Here is a 21,300-nt window from a genome sequence, read left to right as displayed (position 1 = left end):
GAATGCACCCTCCTAGAGCTGCCCAGGCTGTGTTGGGCTGCGGGAGGGGCGGGGGTTGGCGGCAGGCTGGGGGAGGGGGGGAGGGGGCCTGGAAGTCTTCCCGCAGCCCCGCTGACCCTGCCCCTCCCCCAGGCCTCCGGGGAGCCCCCACCCCCACCCCGTTCCCCCGGCACCAGCTGGCCTAACCCAGGGCTGCTCTGCGCTACGGCTCCCTCCTCCTCCGTCCCCACCAACCCTCCCCCTCCATCCCCCTCCCCCTCTCTCCCCATCCCCTCCCCCGCTCTCCCGTGGGTGCAGCGGGCGGGGCGCGGGGGCTGCTCTGCAGGCAGGCGCCGGGAGGGAGGCAGGCAGGCAGGGACCGGGACGCGGACGCACTGCCGGCCGGACGCACGGAGGGGACGCCCGGCTGGTGGGCAGCCTGCGGCCGGACTGACGGCAGCTCAGCCTGGGCGCCCCGGGCCGGGCCATGGCGTGGCCTTGCATCAGCCGTGTGTGCTGCCTGGCGCGCCGCTGGAACCAGCTGGACCGCTCGGATGTGGCGGTGCCGCTGACCGTGCACAGCTATTCGGACATCGAGGACCCCCCGCCGCCGCCGGGCCCCCCCCCGGCGGGGCCCCCCGGCTCCCCGGGCCCGCCGCTCACCCAGTACCAGCGGGACTTCGGCGCCCCGCGCCGGGACCCTCAGCCCTGGCCGCGGCCCGGCCCCGGCCCCGGGGGGGGCCGCCGAGACCGAGACAGGGAGCCCTCGGCGACCCCCGGCATCTATGTGCTTCCAGGGGGCAATGGGCTTGAGGCCAGCGACGGGGACCCCCGCTTCCTGAGGCTCCGTGCCCCCGCCGACGCCGCCCCCCTGCCGGTCACCACGTCCTACAGGTACGCGGGGGACGGCGCGGAGAAAGGGGGGGATCTGAGGCGGGCAGAGGCTCGGCGGGCTCCCGGCTCTGGGATGGCATTGACCCTTGGAGGATGGGAGGGCAAAGGAGTGACGGACACATACCCATCCCCACCCCCAACTCGGCTGGAAGGGACCTGGGGGCATCCAGCCCAACCTGGCACCAAATTCAGTGTCCAGGACAGACGTAGCCCGTGTTTGAACTTCCATTGCTGGGGACCTCATTCACTCCTTCCAGGCGGCGCGTTCCAGCTGCGATCGGAAAGTCGGGTTGGGAGTCAGTCCTTCCTCACCTCCTACTGGCATCTGCTCCCTGTCATTCCCTAATCTTCGCTCCCGGGGCCAAACAGGAAGTCTCGAACCCCTCTGCTTGTCCTAGGGGAGCCCTGCCCTGTGACAATCACTGGGGTGGCCTCGAGGCTTTCCTGGGCTCTTTAGTCCCCGGCCCTGGGATCCCAAAGCCCCTCCTGATCAGTGGTGCCCAGAACCGCCGGCTCACAGCTGTGGCCTGACTCCGGCAGCGAACACAGTCGGACCATTGTCTTTTTTCCGCACTACCCTCCACTTGGGTCACTGCAGCTCAGGACTAGAACGCTTCTTGACTGGCCCCACACAGTCATATCGAGCTGAGCAGTCCATGACCCTTCCCTTCCCCCCAGGCAGTGCGGAGTAGTGGGCAGAGCCCTGCTTGGCGTCACGCCCTGCCTCTGAGGGGTGCTGGCTGAGAGGCACCTCCCGCTTCTCAGCCGGGCAACTCTCCCCGACTAAGTGCTGGGGCAGGTGCCTGTCTGCATTGGTGGAGGGACTTTCTCACATACCAGTGAAACCGCAGGTCTGGCCCATCCCGCTCGATGCCCCCCTCTCCTAAAAGGCACCACCTCAGAGCTTTTTTTTCCAGGCTCCCCCCACCCCCAGTTCTGTCTCTTTTTTTAACCTAAGTGCAGAGCTTTCCACTAACGCTTATTTAACTGTTATCCGTGTAGTAGTAGATACAGCACTGGCCTTATACTGCCCGAACTGCCTGGTCCTAAGTCCCACCTCAGACATGTCTTGTCTTTATGACCCTGGGAAAGTCACAAGCAACTGCCCCTCGGAGCTGCCGAGAAGCTTCTGACCGGCTCTGGCACAGGGAGTTTCCTCATCGGAGAGCTCCTCCCACCCCTCGTCTATGCTTAACATGAGAAGAGCCAGCCCGGTCAGGTGACGAGAACGTTTTTACTTTGAAATAAAAGTTTCCGTCCTGCTAGATCTTTTTTCTTTGTGGATTAAATTTCATCTTAGAATTTGGATTCAAAAAGATTTCAAAAGATGTGTCAGAATTGTCTTCCAGCATCGCCTTGGCAGCCTCATGGTATCTGCAGATTTGAGGAGCACTCCAATTTCTTAAGAGGCAGGCAGAAAGCACGGAACAGACACAGGGCAGGCTTAGTATAAAAAGCCAGGCCTAGAACTCAGGTCCTCTGATGCCAACTAACCAGGTGGCCTGGGGCAAGTCATATTTTCCCTCTTCTTCCTTTTCTTCCTTCCTTCCTTTTCTTCCTTCCTTCCATCCTTCTTCCTTCCTTCCTTCCTCCCTCCCTTCCTTCTTCCTCCTCCTTTTCCTTCTCCTCCTCCTTCTCTCCCCCTCCCTCCTCTCTCTTATTCTCTCCCTCCCTCCTTCCTTTTTTTCAATATCTATCTCTGCCTGTCTCTCTCCTTTCTCTCTCTCCCCCCTCTCTCCCCCTCTCTTTCTCCTCTCCCCTCTTCTCCTCTCTCTCTCTCTCTCTCTCTCTCCCCCCTACATAATGAGGAAGGAAATAGAGGTGAGTTGGCCAGATTTAACAAAGATAAGTCATTTATTAAGTGCTTACTGTGTGCCAAGGACTACCCAGGATTACATATTTATTCAACAAGCATTCATTAATGATCTGTGTATGTCAGGCACTGGAGGAAAAGAAAAGGGAAATGGCTTCTGCCCTCAGGGTGTCCATACAGCTAGTGAGCGTTGAGGGCCAGATTTGAACTCAGGTTCTTTGACTTCTCATTCACTGGGGCATGTTTCAGCTGGGTTACATCCCTGCCTATTCCTGTTCCTTATTCTAATCTCATCTGTGTGAGCCCTTCTCTCATCCTCAGGCTCCTTGTTTCAGGGGCTGATTCTCCATTCTCTTGAATATGAGGGTCCCTTCTGCTCCACACATGCCTGAGACTCACAGCACCTATTGTGTGTGCAGATTACATTCTGGGAGTGGGGGAGGTGGGAGATAGAATTGTGAGGATATTCACAAAGGGGTTAGGTGGGCTGTGGGGAGTGGAGGTCCATGATCCTGGGCAGAGGGGAGAACTGTGTCTTGGGGCTGGTGGTCAGTACCTGGAGAGAGACCAGACTATAACCCCCACATTTTTCTGGGAGGTAAGGAGAGGACGCTTGTCTCCATGCCTATCTTTATTTAGCAAATGGCTCAGGCACCTTCATTCCCTGGAAGGTAAAATTTAATTTGGCAAACATCATTGTGGTTGTGGTTGTTGTTAATTAACAATTTTTCGGTTGTGTCCGACTCTTTGTGACCCTATTGAGGGTTTTCTTGGCAGAGATAGTGGAGTGACTTGCCATTTCCTTCTCCAGCTCATTTTACAGATGACTTGCCCAGGGTCACATGGCTAATAAGGGTCTGAGGCTACATTTGAATTCAGGAAGGTGGGTCTCCCTGATTCCAGGCCTGGCACTAGGTGACACCTAGCTGCACCTAATTGGCAATAGTAGTATTAATTAAGACCCCATTTGTGAAAAGTCCTGTGCCGGCTGCTTGGGAACACAACGTTGAAATAAAAGATAGCCCTTGCCTTTCAATCATGGGTGTCCTATGATCTCAATTTGGAGGTCCTTCCAATGATGCAGACAGCAACCCCTGCATGGCTACCGATGAGACCCTGCCTTCGAAGGGCTTGCAGTCTCATAGACAACCCATAGTACAGCACAGTACCTAGCTAGCACATAGTAGGACTTTAGAATGCTCATTGACTGATTGAAACAGATGAGTATCGGGCGTTTGTGTCATGTTTTGAACTCATAACTTAAAGGATCATAGACTTAGAGCTGGGGAGGACCCCAGGGGCCATCAAGCCCACCCAGATTCCTTGGGACTTTCCCAGGGTCACCCAGCTACCACCTTGGCTCCAGTACTATGGCCACTGTGCCCTGCAGCCTTAGCTGGGTGTGAATACACAGCCTGTGTCAGAGGAGGAGGCAGCTGCCATCTTTGCCAAGGCTGAGCTCTCCACTTGTACCGGTGGCCCTCTACATCCCCCCAGGACTTTGCTCGGCCGGCCAATCAGTCACTGTCTGCTCTACAGCTTCAGATCTCCTCCTCTACCTACAAACCTTCTTGTCTTCCTCACCTTAAAGAAGCCCTCCTAAAAGCCGCTTGCCTCCCAAAGAATGGATTTTCCCTTCTCGCCTGAACTGCCAACTTGCCTCCCACCCCACTTCCTTTCTAGCCAGTCACTCCCAAGCCCTCCAAAATCTGGCTTCCATCTTGAAGCCACACTCAGAAGTTAGCAAGGATCCCCCAATGCCAAATCCATTGACTTTTTCTCAGCCTGCTTTTCCTTTGACTTCCGCCGCATCTGATGCTGGTGAGCCCCCTCCCCCGACTTTCTTGTTTTCTTGACCTCTTCTACCTACTTGTTCTCTGTCTCCTCCTGGAATGAAGGTGTCCCCCAGGATTTGGTCCTGAGACCCTCGTCTTCTCTCCTCTCTGTGACCCTTTGGGAGCTCAGACACTTGGCTGACTTCCATCTGACCTCTGAAGAGGATTCCTCAATCTGAATCTCCAGTCCAGATTTCTCTCCCAAGCTGCACACCCACAATTTAGGCAGTCAGCTGAACAACAGTTCCATCCAGCCCCTAACACCCCAAGGGAACGCAGTCCAACTACCTGTTAAAAATCACCTCTGATGGACCCCATGCTGCTTCCTGGGGCAGCGCATCCTGCTTTTAGAGAGATCTAAGCATTGTGTTTTCCCCTGTCTACCCTAGAGCCCGTGGAGGGCCAGGAATAAGGGGAGGAGACCCACCAAGGAGATCCCAGCTGGAGCTGGTGCCAAATAGGGAGCTTTCTCCCTCCCCTACCCCAGACCCCCAGATGAACCTCCTCTTCCTACTAATGCCCCTTTCCTCTTATTGGACACTGACCCCTTGGTGCCCCCCCTCACAATCTCCCCTTGCTGGGAGGAGTCCAGAATCTCCATGCCACTTCTACTCCTAGGCTTACCCCCACCCAGTGCTGGTGGGTCAGTACCCTGCAGGTTCCCCATGCTTTGGGCAGGCACCTCCATGAAGCATCTGGGTCTTTCTGGTAGCCCTGCAGCCAAGCCCTCCATTACATAGTGTCTCCTTGAGAGCAGGAGCTGCCTCAGTTTCTCTTTGTCCCCAACCCTTGTCACATGGTGGGATAGGGAACAGCTAGGTGAGAAAACTCCCCTTATCAATGAAGGTCAGCACCTTCTCTGCCACTGATAGCCTCAGAGAGAAGGTTAAGTGACTTTCCCAGGGTCATACAACCCAGATGTGTTGGAGGCAGGAGCTGAACCCAGGTCTTCCTTTGAGACCAATGCTTCCTAAATGCTTTGGGTTGAAATCTGCCTCATAGCTTCCACCTATTTCTTCTAATGGGCATTCACCTAGGACCAGGAAATCAAGTTTCATGCATAGCCCTTCGTGCACTTGAAGATGTGGGCTCACCGGGGCAGAACACACGTCCTCTGTTAATTAAGATTGCTCTCAGGCCACCCTGCCGATCCACAGGGAGCTCGTGGGCCACTCAAATTCCAAGGGTTTTTAAAATTTGGTTTTGTTGCTTTTTCTTTCCCCTTTAAAAATGCTTTTTTTTTAAACACTGCTTTCATTTCTAAATATGTTTCTGCACCCCACCCCCACCCAATGAGAGTCATCCTTTGCCACAAAGAATTAACAAGGAAAAAAAGTACTTGGGCAAAACTAGCCGATACAACTGAGACTGACAGTGTGTCCAAAGTTTCCAGCCCATAGTTCCCACCTCTGCAAAGAAGGGAGGGAGGCACATTTTCCTGCTGCTTCTTTGGGGCCAGGCTTATGCATTCCCATTATGGAAGGTTCACTCTCTTTTGCAGTGGTTTTTCTCATTTGGATTTAGTTACAGTCAGCGTATATGGCTTTCCTATAGCGCAACTCTAGATTTACTCTCCTGGCCCAAACAGGCAACAGCTGCTTGAGTCCCCAGACTGTGGCTGCCTCCATCTTCCCCTCCGGGCTCTAGGAGTACCCCTGAGGGGAACTGGGGTTCTTTTGCCATCAGCTCAAACCCCTATTCGAGTGTGTTCCCCAATATCAGTCACCAGTCATTAATGCTCTAATATCATCCAATCAACAGATATTAATTAGCTTTAAATAAAAAAATACATTTTTACTGATGTCTTTTGCTTTTTACGTTACCAAAATTTCCCCCAGTGTCCCCCTCCCAGAGAGCTATTTCATGTAAGAATAAAAAGTTAAGATGATTTGTGCAAAGCACATCTCCAGCCTCATTATCATAACCACAGAGCATGATTGTTAGGAAGTATACAGCGGACGATCCAGCAAAGCAGGCTGGAAAAGTACAGTCAGCCAGATAGGAGGAGACCTGAGAGAAGAGAGAGCACCCACGAGGAGAGGACGGATGGTCAGTAGCGTCAGAGAAGTCAGGAAAGCCGAGGGTGATGTCAAACCGGAGACCGCTGGTCACTTTGGCGAGAGTGAGTGCTGGGGCCAGAAGGAAGGGCACAAGGAGAGATAAGGTCAGGGGGATGAGCACAGATACCCCCACACCGTCACCACCCGGGCATTTTGCTGTGAAAGGGAGGAGAGACATGGGATGGTAACTTGAGGGGATGGGAAGGTCTCGTCTAGTATTTTTTCAGGACAGAGGAGGCTGTGTATTGGTAGGCAGCAAGGACAGGATGAATAGATGGGGGGGGGCAATCTGCCAGAAAAGGTGGGAGGGGAGAGGATCTAGGGCACATGTAGAGGGATTGGCTTTGGGAAGGAGGAGCATCACCAAACTTTCCATAAACCCTCTCATCTCTCTCTCCTCAGTACTCCTGGGACATAGGTTTAGCCATCCCGGTACTTATCAAAGCCTGTCTTAACACGTCGTTATCATTATCTGGGTAACTGCTATCTCCCTCGAGGCTGTGAGTTCTTGGTCATGGTGGCGGATATTCCTTAGGGCAGCTAGGCCATGGGCCCTCTTCACGGCGGCTCTCAGTAGATGTTTGAGGATGAGTCAAGGACCCCAGGAGGCATTAAAGATGGGTCCCAGAGAGGGTGTGAGGTGACACATTTGCTGCGGTAAACTCTTCAGCTAATTGATATGCCTTGACTATCACCATTTCCCTCATCACCTTGGTAAATCCCAAGAGCAGGGGCTGCCTGGGCCACCGTGGCTGGTTCTGGGGCTTCAGGGAAATCTGTGGAGGCTGTTTGAGGATTGGGAGATGGCCTGGCCTGGCCTGGCCCAGTTGGGCTGAATGATGCTCAAGTCAGCTTGGCTCTGGCTTATCTGTCAGCAGAAGGAGGAACAGTGAACTTGGAAGACCTTGGGCAGTTCGAATGTTCTGCTGATTTAGGCACAAACCATCCTGAAACGGCCAGGCCTCTGCCCCAAACTGCTCAGGACAGCACCCAACATCGGTGTGACCTGTGCTAGCCCAGCGTGGCACACACGCACACACACACACACACAATGAAGCAAGTGGAAGAGGAGATGGAACCAAAACCAGGGTAGAGAGGGATCCCGTAACCAGACCTTGCCAGCTCAGGGGGCCGGAGCCTATGTCCTCCTCGGCTCTGGGAGATAAGGTTTTCACTCCGTGACCCCAGATGGTTCCTGGACATCATGGTCTCTGGCCTCAAGGACACAGCCAGTTTCCAAGAGGAAAAGCATATGGTTCCTATGGGTCACAAGGAGGCCTGGAGGCCAGTGAGGCAGCTGAACTCACCTTCCGGCCAGCCTTTCCTGTTTAGAGCATCCTCTTCCCACTGCGGAATGCCATGATAGCAGCCCAACCTGGAGCTGGGAAGGTTTGAGTTCAAATTCTGCCTTCAATAATTACAACCTTTTGACCTTGAGTTATTGAAGCTCAGTTTCCTTGTCTGTAAACGGGAATCATTGTGGCACCTCGCTCCCAGGGCTGTTCTGAGGAGCAAATGAAATAACATGAGCGAATGCTTTGCAAACCCAGCCATTAGTAGGATGTACCCAGAGGTCTGTAGAGATGCAGAATGATAGGATCCTGGATCTAGAGGGGAAGGGTCCTCTGAGGTTGTATAATTAATAATAATATTCAGCAACAACAGCTAGCATTCGCGTAACACTAAGTGCAAACATTATCTCATTTTTATCCTCGTAGCAACCCTGGGAGGGAGGTGCTATTGTCATCCCCATTTTTACAGGTGAGGAAACTGAGGTAGAATTTGACTTTCTCAAGGTCACACAGCTAGTAAGAGCCTGAGGCAGGATTTGAACTCAGGTCTTCCTGACTCCAGGCACCACCAGGCTGTCTCCATTCCCCTCCACTCTAAACTTTCTAACAGCACAGGCCATGTTGTATTCGGGTGTTGTCCAATGGGAGGGAGGATCTGTAAAGGAGTGAATGATTCTCCATTCTAAGATCATGATTCTGCTCCGTGCCTCAGACAGGAGTACCGGCCCTGGCCTGGCACCAAGCCTTCAAGACCTGTAAAGACCAAACCAACCTCTATCATCGTCACTGACTACACTGTGAGGGAGAGCAGCTACCGGGCTGACTTCAAGGTAAGTCTCCCCATGGGCTGCGTTCCGGGGGCCCTTCCTTTCAGGCAACCCAGCTCCCCAGGCCCATCTGCTTCCTCCCTCTGACATGGGCCACTTTCTGCTGACGATCAGAGCCCTCACCCCATCTCTGTCCAGCCCCAACGTAGAGGGTATATCTGTGAGTGCAGAACCCAGTGAAGGTGCCTGATAGGTGACAGAGAGTGCGATGATAGAGGTCGTGCTTGGCACAGGGCACGACAGGACATCCACCTCCTGTAGAAAGACCAAGCCAAACTGCATGTAGAGCTGGTGTCCCCCAAGGGGAAAAACCCATGAGCTTGTGAGCAGTACAAACTCAGATACTTCAGGGGGCATCTCCACCTGTTCTGGGCTCCCACCACACACCCCCAGCCTCAAAGATTGCTAAGCCTTGTGGGGAAAGGCCCTCAGCACTTGCCTCAGTCAGCTAGCCAGTTAGTGAGCCCCTCCTAAGTGCCTACTGTGTGCCAGTTGTGATGCGCAGACGCTTTGTTTTGCAGGTCCCAGAAGGAAGGAGAAAGTTCTCGCCTAACCCGTCTGCTGTCTTTCAGGCCTCACCTGCTCCTATACTGCATGTGTGACTGTCCACACCTGCCCACTCTGGTGGCAGGAGGGCCAAGGTGGCAAAGAGGGTATGTGTGCTAAAGGCAGCTGCGATGTAGCCCACGGGGGTCAGCAAGGGCTCACCCCCTTAGCTTCTGGCCCGTGGAGGTGCCAGTGATCAGAAAGCAGCCGCAGCACACTTGTCTATGCCAACGCATGCTTACACTGTTGGGAATATCCCTGGCCTTTCTGGGACCAGGCTTGTGTCTTGGTGGCCAAGGATTTCTGTTCACAACTGACCAAACCTCCTTGTGGGCAGTGGCCCAAGAATACCCTCATGGAATGCAGGAAAGGAAATATCCCCAGAGTGTTTGTCCTCCAATTGACAAAGCAAGCCATGAAGAACTCTGCTCCTCAAGTCTGCCCCACACTAGCTCTGCTGTTTTTCAAAGGCTCGAGGCACCAGGAATTTCACCCTCACGTCAAAGCCAGGAACCAGCCTTCATTTCTGAAATCGGAAGGAATGAGCGAGAAGGGGGTCGATGCTGCTTTGGGCGGATGTGTCCCAACAGCCTGAACTCGTGTAAGACTCCCCAGGAGCAATTCCATGGGATTTTTACTTCCTCCGTTCCCAACATCTCTACTAATTTCTTATGGATTTTCCACAACAGTGACGTAACCATTTTTTTTCCAAAGGGAAAGCGCTTGGCTTTTCTGATCAACGACTCTCTGCACATACACATTGTACAATAAATGTATTGCCTTGAAACTAATTTCTTGCCTGCGTGTTAGTTAAGTGAATCCTTAGTAACCAGAAATAATTTCCCTGACGTGGTAGAATGACATTCCTGGAGCTACATTTTGGAAGATACTCATTTTAAATTCCCTTTTGGACAAGATGCAGTTGTTTTTTTTGGGGGGGGTTGTTGTTTGTTTTGGCTTTTGGAGGCAATTGGGGTTAAGTGACTTGCCCAAGGTCACATGGCTGGTGTCCAAGGCCAGATTTGAACTCAGGTCTTCCTAAATCCAGAGCCAGCACTCTATCCAGTGTGCCACCTAGCTGCCCCAAAAAGATGTAATTTTAAAATTATAGGGATGGAGACTCCATCTGTGTTTTCTTGGTAAAGGGAACTCCCAAATAAGAGAACTCCCTCCACTAAGTCAGGTCGGCACCTCCTCTGAGGCCAGCCCCAAGTTATCTATAGCCAAGATATGTCAGAGGCAGGACCTGAACCCATGTATCTCCTGGCTCTGAGCTCAGCTCTCTACCTACTAGGCTCCCCTGCCTTTGTTTAGCAGGGAGGCCTAGGGGAAGAACACAGGCCCCAGAGCTGCCTCTGAGACTGCCTGTGTGACCTTGGTCCAGTCACCGAACTTCCCTTTGCTTCAGCTCCTCCCTGTAAAACGAGAGAGTTGAACCAAATGGCATCTGAGCTGTCGTTCCAGCTCTAGATCTACAGTCGTTCCTGAAGCTGTAAAAGATGATCGACAGGAATGACAGCATTTTAAGCTTGAAATTTACATAGAAATGCTTTGCTTCAACTATTAATTTAATGTGAATTATTATTTAACTTTCTGAACAGACATGAATTAGTCATTCTTAACTTGCCCCATTTTAACAAAGCCTTTCTTTGGATTATATCATCGGGATGAGTTTAGATTAGTGTCTTTCCTAGTTTCTCCAAGATTGAATGGCTGCAGCTGCTGCTGCTGAGGCTGCTTTGGAGCCAACAACTTGGGGACCCGGGGACTGTGTCTAAAATGGCACATGCCTGGCATCCTCCAGGGTCCAGGTTCAAACCTTCTACATGCTGCAGGATCATGTCCGTGCTTGGTTTGGCCAGGGTGAGCAAATGCTACCTGCTGAGCTCTGCATGCTCCACCTTCCTGCTCTCTCCTTGTTGGAGGATTCCTAGGGTGCCAGACTCTATAGCCAGAATCAGCAGGACCACTTCAAAGCCTTTCCTAAGGGCTGACCTTGGGCTCTTTCGGCTTATTTTTGGTATAATATTCATACTCTAGTTGACTTGGTTGGCACCTCTTTAGGAATGACCAAGAACTCTGACCCAATTCAAGCTTAGTCACTGTGGATTTTGATTACGAGATGCTGAGGTTAAAATATATGTAGTTAGGTGGGCAGTCCAGAATAGAACAGGAAGAAGAGAATACCTTGAATTGCATTTGGGAAAATGTGCAGTTTTCCGGTGATTCCAAGCCTTTCTTTCCTGCTGGAGTCTATTGTCTTAGCTTCCGTATTCTCGCAGCACTGCTGTGTAGCAGCAAATCAGAGAACGTCACCAGCTTGGAAGAATCCACATGGTCGGTGACCTGCAGAGCAGAGAGGCATAGTGGGCATGAGGAGATCATAGCACTTGGTCAAAGATGAGCTAGATAAAGAGAATGATGTAAAGGACTTGATCCATGACACAGATGACTGACAAAGGCATGGGGTGACAGATGAGTAGCCCCAGGAGAAGATTTTGAGGAAGGCCTCACATGTTGGGGCTGTATCCTCTATTATTGACTTGTGGGAGGCCATGGACAGGAATCCCAGAGGTTGAGAAGGGTGGTGATCTGCACTGTGCATCAACCACTATTTGGGAACAGATAATTGGATAAATGAGTCAACCATTTTATGATTAGAACACAATGAAGTAATTTTTCAAAGGTACCACATTGTCACTTTCCCTTTCTGTTGTTGTATTGTCATGGTGGATGTGTAAGATTATTATTTTGTGTTATTAGGAAAAAGCCATTATTTTGTCAGAATGTTATTTCATTTAGCAGTCATGACCTTTTCTGAAATTCCTTCTTTGTATATTTGTTAGTTTCATTCAACTTACAATGGTTGCTATGTTTGTACATGATAAATCTAGATTTTCTTCTGTAACTTTTAACGTGGTTATGTCCTAAAAACAAAACCAGGGTGGCATTAATAACTGATAAATTTCAAGTTTTAAATATTCACTAAAATGTTAAAACCAGCTCACAAGTAAAACTGAAGAATAATTCATGTTTTCCATTTGAAAATATTTTTAAAAATACACTTTTCAATATGATTCCCATAGTGCTCTGCTGTTGTTGTTTTTAACACTGCTGACTCCCTGGAAAGGGACCCCAAAGTCTTTGTGTCTGGTAGCCCCAAAAGGCCTTATTCTCCACCTGCCCAGTGGATTGGACCAAGGCTTATTAGTGGAAAAGGTGTGGAACAGTTGAGTCCCTAAAGCTAACGTGGGATCAAGAGTTGTTATGCCTGGAGAAGACTTTAGGAAGCAAGATGGTAGAGCCTATTGACTTGGGCTCAAATCCTGCCTCTGGCACTTACTTCCTGTGTGGCCTCAGTTTCCTCATCTGTAAAATGGCTGAGATGGCCTCTGAGGCCCCTTCCAGCTCTAGCCCTATGGTCCTACCTAGACCAAGACTCTGAGTTTACAGCTGCAATAACTGAAGCTGAGAGGATGGAATATTTGAGATCTGTATTTAGCTAGAAATGGAAAGCAGGATTCATGTGGAGGTTTCCCAATTCTCCCACTGGCGCTGCACCAGGCAGGCCACTTGTTTGTCAACACCATAGTGACTTTCCTCATTACTCTATCCCTGGGGCTGACACTCAGCCGCTGGAGTTTTGCTCTCTCATCACTATTCACTGTTGTTCCCTGGGAGGACTCTTTCCTTGGACCTTGAGGATTGGCCCTAGTCACTAAGTCCAGGGTTATTCCCACAGAATAAAAGGTCAGGTATGCTGGGCTCAAATGCCATCCCATGAAGTCACTGGGATCTGGAAATGTCCAAGTAAACTGTGTGGAGCTTAGAATAGACAGTTCTAATTAGAAGGGAACCAAGAAAAATCTCAGTGTGAGCCCAGGGCAGAACAATTCTCTTCTCAGACACATTTCCTGCTGATAATTTCCTGAGCCCGCTTGAAACGTTTCTTTGGATTCAGGGCCAGGGACATTTTGGGATTTAAGTGGGTCACACACTGGGGAAGAGGGAAGATTGCATCTCTGAAAACGGGGAAAGGACTCTCCTCTATTCTTTCTGTCAAAAAAGGTGCAGAAGGGGAAAGCCAACAGAATAATAGCTCTGTGGCTTTCATCTAAGACAGAGCACTGAGCTTCTTGATAAACCAATGAAGCTGAACTTGGGAGCCTCTAGCTCTGGGAAACATGGTGGCAAAGCACTCAAATCCTCAGATTATGGAAAACCTGATTTACCTTGCTTTCCCCTACTCTTTGGGCACAGACGGAATCCTCTAAAATGCGGGATTTGGACAATCAGAGCTTAGCACCAGGATAGAAGGGGCAGGATCAAAGACCTACCAGATGGTGCTCGAGGTGGGGGCTCTTCCTTTGAGAGTGAACTAGCACATACTGATGAATCCAGTAATCCCCGAATCTCATAGTAAGTAGGGACTTTATGGGTTACCCAGCACCATGTCATTTTCTGAATAGGAATTATCCCTATAAGAGAGGCATCCTGCTGTAATGAATGGATAAAGTGCTAGAACTGGAATCAGCAAGACTTGAGTTCAAATTCTGCCTAAGCATGCATATTATGAGACCTTGGAGGAGTCACTGACTTTCTGGGTGGCAGTTGTTTCTTCATCTGTAAAATTAAGGATTTGGATCATAGGGCTTCTGATATTTCCAACTATAAGTCCTTCAAAGGGACTCCAGTCTCTGGTGGCAGTCCTACAGGAAGGGGGGAGGGGTCAAACTTCACAAGGGAGCCCAGTCTAGTTCTGAAAGTTGTTAGGAAATGTTTCCCAACACTGAGCCTCAATCTACCTCTTGGCAACTTCACAGAATCTTTGAGTTGGAAGGGATCTCAGAGGCATCGAATACATTCCTGGATGAGAATTCCACCCAATACATCAGGCTGGAGTTACCAAGTTTTCACTCGGAGGACTCCATTGAAGGGACATGGCCCATTCATCTCTAATCATTAGGACATTCTCCCTTACATCAAGCCAAAATTTGTCTCTTTACAATCTTCATCCATCATTTCCCATTGTGTCTTCACAGCCAAGCAGAGAACATTTAATTTCCCTTCTCCATGACTAACTACCTTTAGAACACTTGGCAACAGCCCTCACGTTCTCTCCCAAGGCTTCTCTCCTCCAGGTCAAACATCCCCTCAGCCTCTCTTCCCATGCAACGACCTCAAGGTGTGCCAGCATCTTGGCTACCTCCTCCAGATGCTGTCCAGCTTATCAACGTCATTCCTAGAAGGCAGAGACCATGGCTAACCACAATCTGCCCTAGTGCCGGGGAAGGGACTCGGGACAATTGCTTCCATGTTCCCAGATGCCGTGGCTCTGCATGTAGCCTGAGATCCCATGTTCTGTTGAGGGCACTGCTGTTCTTTCAGTCAGTCACCAAGGTTTGCAACCCAGGAGTCATCCCGGACACTTCACTCTCACCTACCTGCCATATGCAGCCAGGTACCAGGTCATGTTGACGCCACCTCTTTCTCTTGCACTGATCCCTTTCTTGCCACAGGCCTGGTCCAGGTTCTCATCTCTCACCTGGCCTGCTGCAAGATCCTTCTAATTGGTCTCTCTACCTCCAGCACGTTTGCCAGTCCATCTTCCACACAACTATCAAATGCATATTTCTAAGCACAGGCTGATGTGACTCCTCTGCCCGAGAATCTCAGTGACGCTTCAGTGCCTCTATCCTAGATGGATTGATAGATTGTTAGATATACATGTATATACACTCATCTATGTGTGTATGTGCATGTGTGTATATGTGTGTGTGTGTGTGTGTGTGTGTTATTTAGTAATGAAAGCTTGCCTATCTTTCCTGATTAGAAAATTTTCTCACACATGAATTCTCTGCTCTAGCCAAACTAGCCTCTTGGCTGTTATCTGCACATGATATCCCATTTCCCACCTCCACACCTTTGCATAGGGCATCTCTCATGCCTGGAATGCTCTTCTTCTTTAGCTCTGTCTCTTGGAGCTCCTGACTTCCTTCAGGGAACATCTGAGGTGTCTCCTCCTTCAAGAGTTGCTTTTTTATTTCCCTTACCTGTAAGAGTTCTCCTTCAAATCACTTGTATAGGGGAGGAGCTGAGATGGCAGCTGGAAAGCAGAGACTTGTGTGAGCTCCCCCTAGGTCCCTCCAAAAACCAATAAAAAATGGCTCTGAACAAATTCTAGAACAACAGAACCCACAAAATAGCAAAGGGAAGCAGGGCTCCAGCTCAGGACAGCCTGGATGGTCTCTGGGTAAGGTCTATCATGTACAGAGCTGGGAGTGGAGCAGAGCAGAGCCTAGTGTGGGCGGCGGCAGGACCAACCATACTGGGAGCCAGGTGGAACAGGCCGTAGCGCCCTGAATCAGTGAGCTGTGGCAGTTGCCAGACTTCTCAACCCACAAACACCAAAGACAAGAGAGAAGGTTAGTGGGAAAAGCTGCGGGGGACAGAGTGAAAGTTCGCGGTTCAGCCACCGCCCCAGGGGCAGCAGGGGTGGTGCAGCTACAGAACTACAGCTGCTGTTGCTTCTGGCCCCAGGACCACCTGGTGAGAGGAATTAAGTGGCAGATCAGAGCAGGAGTGCAGAGCCTGCTTAAGATCTGAGTCCAATCCAGGTTGGTGGTTCTTGGGGGAGGAGGAGCGCTGGTGCGGCAGAGCTGGATAGAAATAGCTCTGAAAACAACAGCGCATCCCCTCAAGCTTAGAACAAAGTACATTCTACTCTACAAGCAGTCATACCCCAACAAAAAACTCACGGGTCAAGTAGTTGGCTGGGAACATGGCCAGGCAGCAAAAATGGACTCAGATTCAGACTCAGACTTTGGAATCTTTCTTTGGTGACAAAGAAGACCAAAACATACAGCCAGAAGAAGTCAACAAAGTCAAAGAGCCTACATCAAAAGCCTCCAAGAAAAACATGAACTGGTTTCAAGCCATGGAAGAGCTCAAAAGGGATTCGGAAAAGAATCTTGCTTTCTTCAGATTTGATCTGAGGAGGGAATAACATACACACTCAGTTGGGAATCTTACCCCACAGGAAAGAAGAGGGAAGAAGATAAAAAAGGGGGGATGATAGAAGCGAGGGCAGATGGGGGAGGAGGTAATCAGAAACAAACATTTTCAAAAAGGGAGAGGGTCAAGGGAGAAAATTGAATAAAGGGGGATAGGGTAGGAAGGAGCAAAATATGGTTATTCTTTCACAACATGAGTATTGTGGAAGGGTTTTACATGATGATATGCATGTGGCCCATGTTGAATTGCTTGCCTTCTGAAGGAGGGTGGGTGGGGAGGAAAGAGGGGAGAGAATTTGGAACTCAAAGTTTTAAAAACAGATGTTCAAAAAAAAGTTTTTGCATGCAACCAGGAAATAAGATACACAGCCAATGGGTAATAGAAATTTATCTTGCCCTACAGGAAAGTAAGGGAAAAGGGGATGGGAGGGGAGTGGGGTGACAGAAGGGAGGGCTGACTGGGGAATGGGGCAACCAGAATATATGCCATCTTGGGGTGGGTGGGAGGGCAGAAATGGGGAGAAAATTTGTAATTCAAACTCTTGTGAAAATCAATGCTGAAAACTAAATATATTAAATAAATAAATAAATTTTAAAAAAAGAAAAAAATCACTTGTATATATGGTGGGAGGAGGGAAAATAGATTTCTATTAAAGAATTAAAAAACAGAGGCATGCTACAGATGAGAAATGTTGCCTACACTCCCAGATGTTTTCCTTTGTTATGAAAGACCTCTCACAGAATGGAGGGAAACTGTAAATGTTTGTAATATAAAACAGAACAGCAATAAAACCTAAAAGACATTGACTGATGTGTTAGCCTGTTGAGTGCCCCCAGTAGCATGTAAACTCCCTGAGGCTGGGGATCATATTTGTCTTTATATTCCGAGTGCCTAGAATAGTGCCCAATACTTAATAGGAACTCAAGAAATGTTTGTTGATTGATTGGCAACTATAGTACACTACTTATTTGAGGACCTCCCTCATTTTAGTAACAATGCCTCTCACAGTAGCCTAAATCCATTTTAGTTATTTGGTTGCCTGTCACACTATGGACCCATAATGACCTTGTGATCCATTAATGTCACCCCATCCACACACACACACACACACACTCTCTCTCTCTTTTGGTGTTCTGTCGCTATCACCTAGTATGACAGGTTCAGAGAGGGTCTTCATTTCTATCTGGGTACATGCCCAAGAAGAAAGCACACCTCTCTCTTACCAGTGTTGTTGAGTCGTTTTAGTTGTGTCTGACTCTGTGACTCCATTTGGGGTTTTCTTGGCAGAGATACTGGAGCAGTTTGCCATTTCCTTCTCCAGCTCATTTTACAAAAGAGGAAACTGAGGCAAGCAGGGTGAAGTGACTCGCCCAGGGTCACACAGCTAGGAAGTGTCTGAGGCTAGATTTGAACTCAGAAAGATGAGTCAACCTGATTCCAGGCCCAGTGTTCTATCGACTGTGCCACCTGGCTGCCTCTGCATCTCCTTTATATATCCCAGAAGACTAACTTGGTTGATATGCCTCTAAATCAGCCTCTTTAGATGGTAATAAGTAACAAGGTATTCAAGCCCAAGCCTTATGACTCCGGTATACCACACGGGCTATCCTTTGATTGAATCCTTTGAAATGCACTCTCCCCAAACCTGGGAGGCACGTGAAACTGGGAGGAGCTTTCCTTTGACTTTCTATCCTTAATTCTAAATGGAATGGTCACTTTTACCCCAATTTCTCACCTAGTTGGTCAGAATCAAGTCAAGAACCATAGTTCCCTTTGAGGCTTCTTCCACCCACTAAATAATGAAGTTATTATTATGGCTGGTCAAGAATTCATTGGCTGCTCTGGAAGGACTTCATTACAACCTGGAATGACTTACATGAACTGATGCTGAGGGAGGGGAACAGAACCAGGAGACCATTATACATGATTACAGACACGCAGCATTTGTAAGGACTAACATTGATAGACTTTATGATAGAAATTTTGGAACCCCAAACCTGTGGACCTGAATGTTGTAAACTAAAAATAAAAACAATAATAAAATTAAATTTAATTTAATTAAAAAAGAATTCATCAGCTACTCTGCATTTGGTAGAGGGAAAGCTCCAGCAGATGTCTGGATCACTGAAGTTCTTCGTGACTATTTCATCATTCCTTGCCAGGTGTGTGATGTGTTTATCCAAATCTTCACTTGCTGTCTCTTTCTACCTAGGTGGTTTGATAACCATTTACGTGGATATAACAGTTTAAGGTTTGCAAAGCACTCGTCCAATGGTCGCTGATCAAATGCACTTCATCATGCTTCCCAGTGTCAGCTCCTGGATTTCCTAATGCCCGGAAACAAAGCTATTCCATTCCCCTTTTTATTTAGTCCCTTTCTTTTAAAGGACATATTCCATAGTTAGATTTCAATCTCGTTCTGCTATTTCATGGATACCGATGAAGTCAACTTTGCCTTCTTACATTAGGAACTCCAGTTTACTTTTTACCTATCCTTTAGTGCATTTATGTATCAGCATCAGAAGCCGGGAGCTCTCTTCATGGATGTCTTCGGCGAGTTATAGGTTTTCTCTGCTGTTAAGTCTTCTTTGTATGGGTATCAGCTACTTTTTTTTACATAAAAATCAGTCAAATCAGACACCAAATTGCTCCCTCTCCTACCTTTTCCAGCATAAAGCTCTCTTGATCAGATTGGGAGAATGGCAGACAAAAATGTTTTTGCTAGCATGCATTATTAGCTAAATTCCACCCCTGTTCAAGGGGCCATCATTTCTATGCTTAACGTGTTCCAGAAATCCAAACCCTATATTCAGTTACAGCTTTTTAACCAGCTGTTCACATCATTTCTTGTCCAAGCTCCTACTTCCAACTGATAGCAGTGATGAAAACACAAGCCATGCCCCACCATGATCTTCAGTTTATTCCCCAGGACTTCTTGATTCTTAGCAATGCTCATTAGGTTCTTTCTGGTGCTACCATTTATCCCCATGTGAATCACCAAGAATGAGGTGGTGATAATCAAGTTTGACTCAAGTGGCTCTCAATATATTCACCCTGAAGATAGCAGACATCTCTATTGCCTATGCCAGATCAACAAACAACCATCTCAGTATCCCTTAGTGTTAGATAACAAAAATCTTTCTTAGTGGATCCCTTCTCTCCTGGTAACACCCATGGGTCTGCATTCTACACCATCATTTTCTCTGATGACCTGTGGAATATGGAGGCATTCTATTCCTTTCAACTTTCTGTTGAGGAAGAAATACCCAGGTGTGATTGTGTGTGATTATAATTAGCTGATACTTGGCCACTGAAGAAACAAATGTAGGGCACTTTCTATAAATCACACAAATTCCCCTCACTATTTCTACTTGCTGGAAGCATGATTCCCAGTCATTCTTTTCAGTAGCTGTCATGATCAACTGCTTTTGTAGCAAATTGCCTGCTGACAAACTGGGAGTCCCGAGAGAGATTTTATTTACTTATGGCTGGCTGTACTTCTTTTTCTAGATACTGGTTTGATGACCTGCCTTTGATCTTCACAGCAAACAGCTTCCTGCCAAATTCTCTTGTAAAAGAAGCTATCCACCACAATGGTTGTCCTTGGGAATTGGTTTCTCCAGAAGAAACCATCCTCCACTTCTTCCTCTCTCTTCTATCCTTTCCTATTGATCAGAGTTCCAGAAAGCTCCTAGGTTGCTGCTGACTTAAGGAGAAAGGGATGAGACTATTTTGATGATGAGCATATTACAGCCATCCACCAACTGCCCATTAAACAGTCAACAACTAGGACATTGATACTAAAACTGCTCTGAATTTAATTTTTTATGAATAAGTTTTTATTGATGCCTTTTTTCTTAAATCATCATAATTTTCCTAAGTGTCTCTCCCTCTTGCTCCCAGAGAGCCAGCCCATATAACAAATGGTATATTTTAGTGGAAAAAAAAATCAGTACAACTGACTGGTACATTGGAAAAATCCAAAAATGTGTAATGTAGAAAAACTGGACTTTTCACCTCAATAAAAGTGTGTTGGGGAATTACTCTCTTCATTCAAGCCCTGCTTAGTCTTCATAAGATTATTGCATTTTCTTTCTTTTTTGGTGAGGCAATTGGGGTTAAGTGACTTGCCCAGGGTCACATAGCTAGTAAGCATCAAGTGTCAAAGGTCTTCCAACTCAGGTCTTCCTGACTCCAGGGTCAGCACTCTATCCACTTCGCCACCTAGCTGCCCTGAGTTGCATTCATTTTTTATTTTGGGGTGTGTGATTCTGTTTACATTGTTGTAGTCATTGTGTATATTGTTTTCTTGGTTCTGCTGACCAGTTTCAGTTCATGTAGTTCTCTTCATGTTTCTCTGTATTCATCAGACACATCATTTCTTATAGTGCAATAACATTCTACGACATTCATGTATCACAATTTAACCATTTCGTAATTGACGGGCATCTACTTTATTTCCCATTCTTTGCTGTAAGAAAAAGTGCTACTACAAATTTTTTTTTGTATATATGGGGACTTCCCCACCCCTTATCAATGGCTTCCTTGGGGTATAATCCCAGTAATGGAGTCTCTGGTTCAAAGAATATGGACACTTTAGTCATTTAGTTGCATAATTCCAAATTGCTTTCTAAAATGGTTGCCCCATTTCACACCCCCACTAACAACGTATTAGCGTGCCTGTCGTTCCACAACCTCTCCAACATTGCAATTTTGGGGGGCCATTTTTGCCAATTTGTATGGTGTGAGTTGTATTGATTTGTATTTCTCTTTTATTAGTGACTTTCATGTGGCTGTGAATATTTGGCAGTTCTTTTGAGAACTATTTGTTCATAACATTGACCACTTAAGTATATATACACACATATATGTGTGTATGTATATGTGTGTGTGTACACATACACTCATATATATATATATGTGTGTGTGTATATATATATATATATATATATGTATATATATATATATATATATATATATATATATATATATATGGTGTTCAGGGAGGACTAGCACCTCTAGTGAGAAGTGGGTCTGCAT

General features: G+C 48.0%; 1 protein-coding gene across 1 annotated transcript; it reads left to right on the top strand.

Annotated features, from left to right (window-relative positions):
- Positions 1-466: 466 nt before the first annotated feature.
- On the top strand, positions 467-9,942 carry MAP6D1 (MAP6 domain containing 1). The gene is made up of 3 exons (XM_036768124.1): positions 467-873; positions 8,586-8,703; positions 9,222-9,942. Exons 1-3 carry the CDS (start codon positions 467-469, stop codon positions 9,300-9,302), a joined length of 606 nt encoding a protein of 201 aa, XP_036624019.1. The 3' UTR covers positions 9,303-9,942.
- The last annotated feature ends 11,358 nt before the right edge of the window (positions 9,943-21,300 follow it).

Source organism: Trichosurus vulpecula, chromosome 7 (genome assembly GCF_011100635.1).
Source record: "Trichosurus vulpecula isolate mTriVul1 chromosome 7, mTriVul1.pri, whole genome shotgun sequence".
Lineage (NCBI taxonomy): Eukaryota > Metazoa > Chordata > Mammalia > Diprotodontia > Phalangeridae > Trichosurus > Trichosurus vulpecula.
Note: the sequence above shows the minus strand (reverse complement) of the source record. Positions and strands in the feature narration are given on the sequence as shown.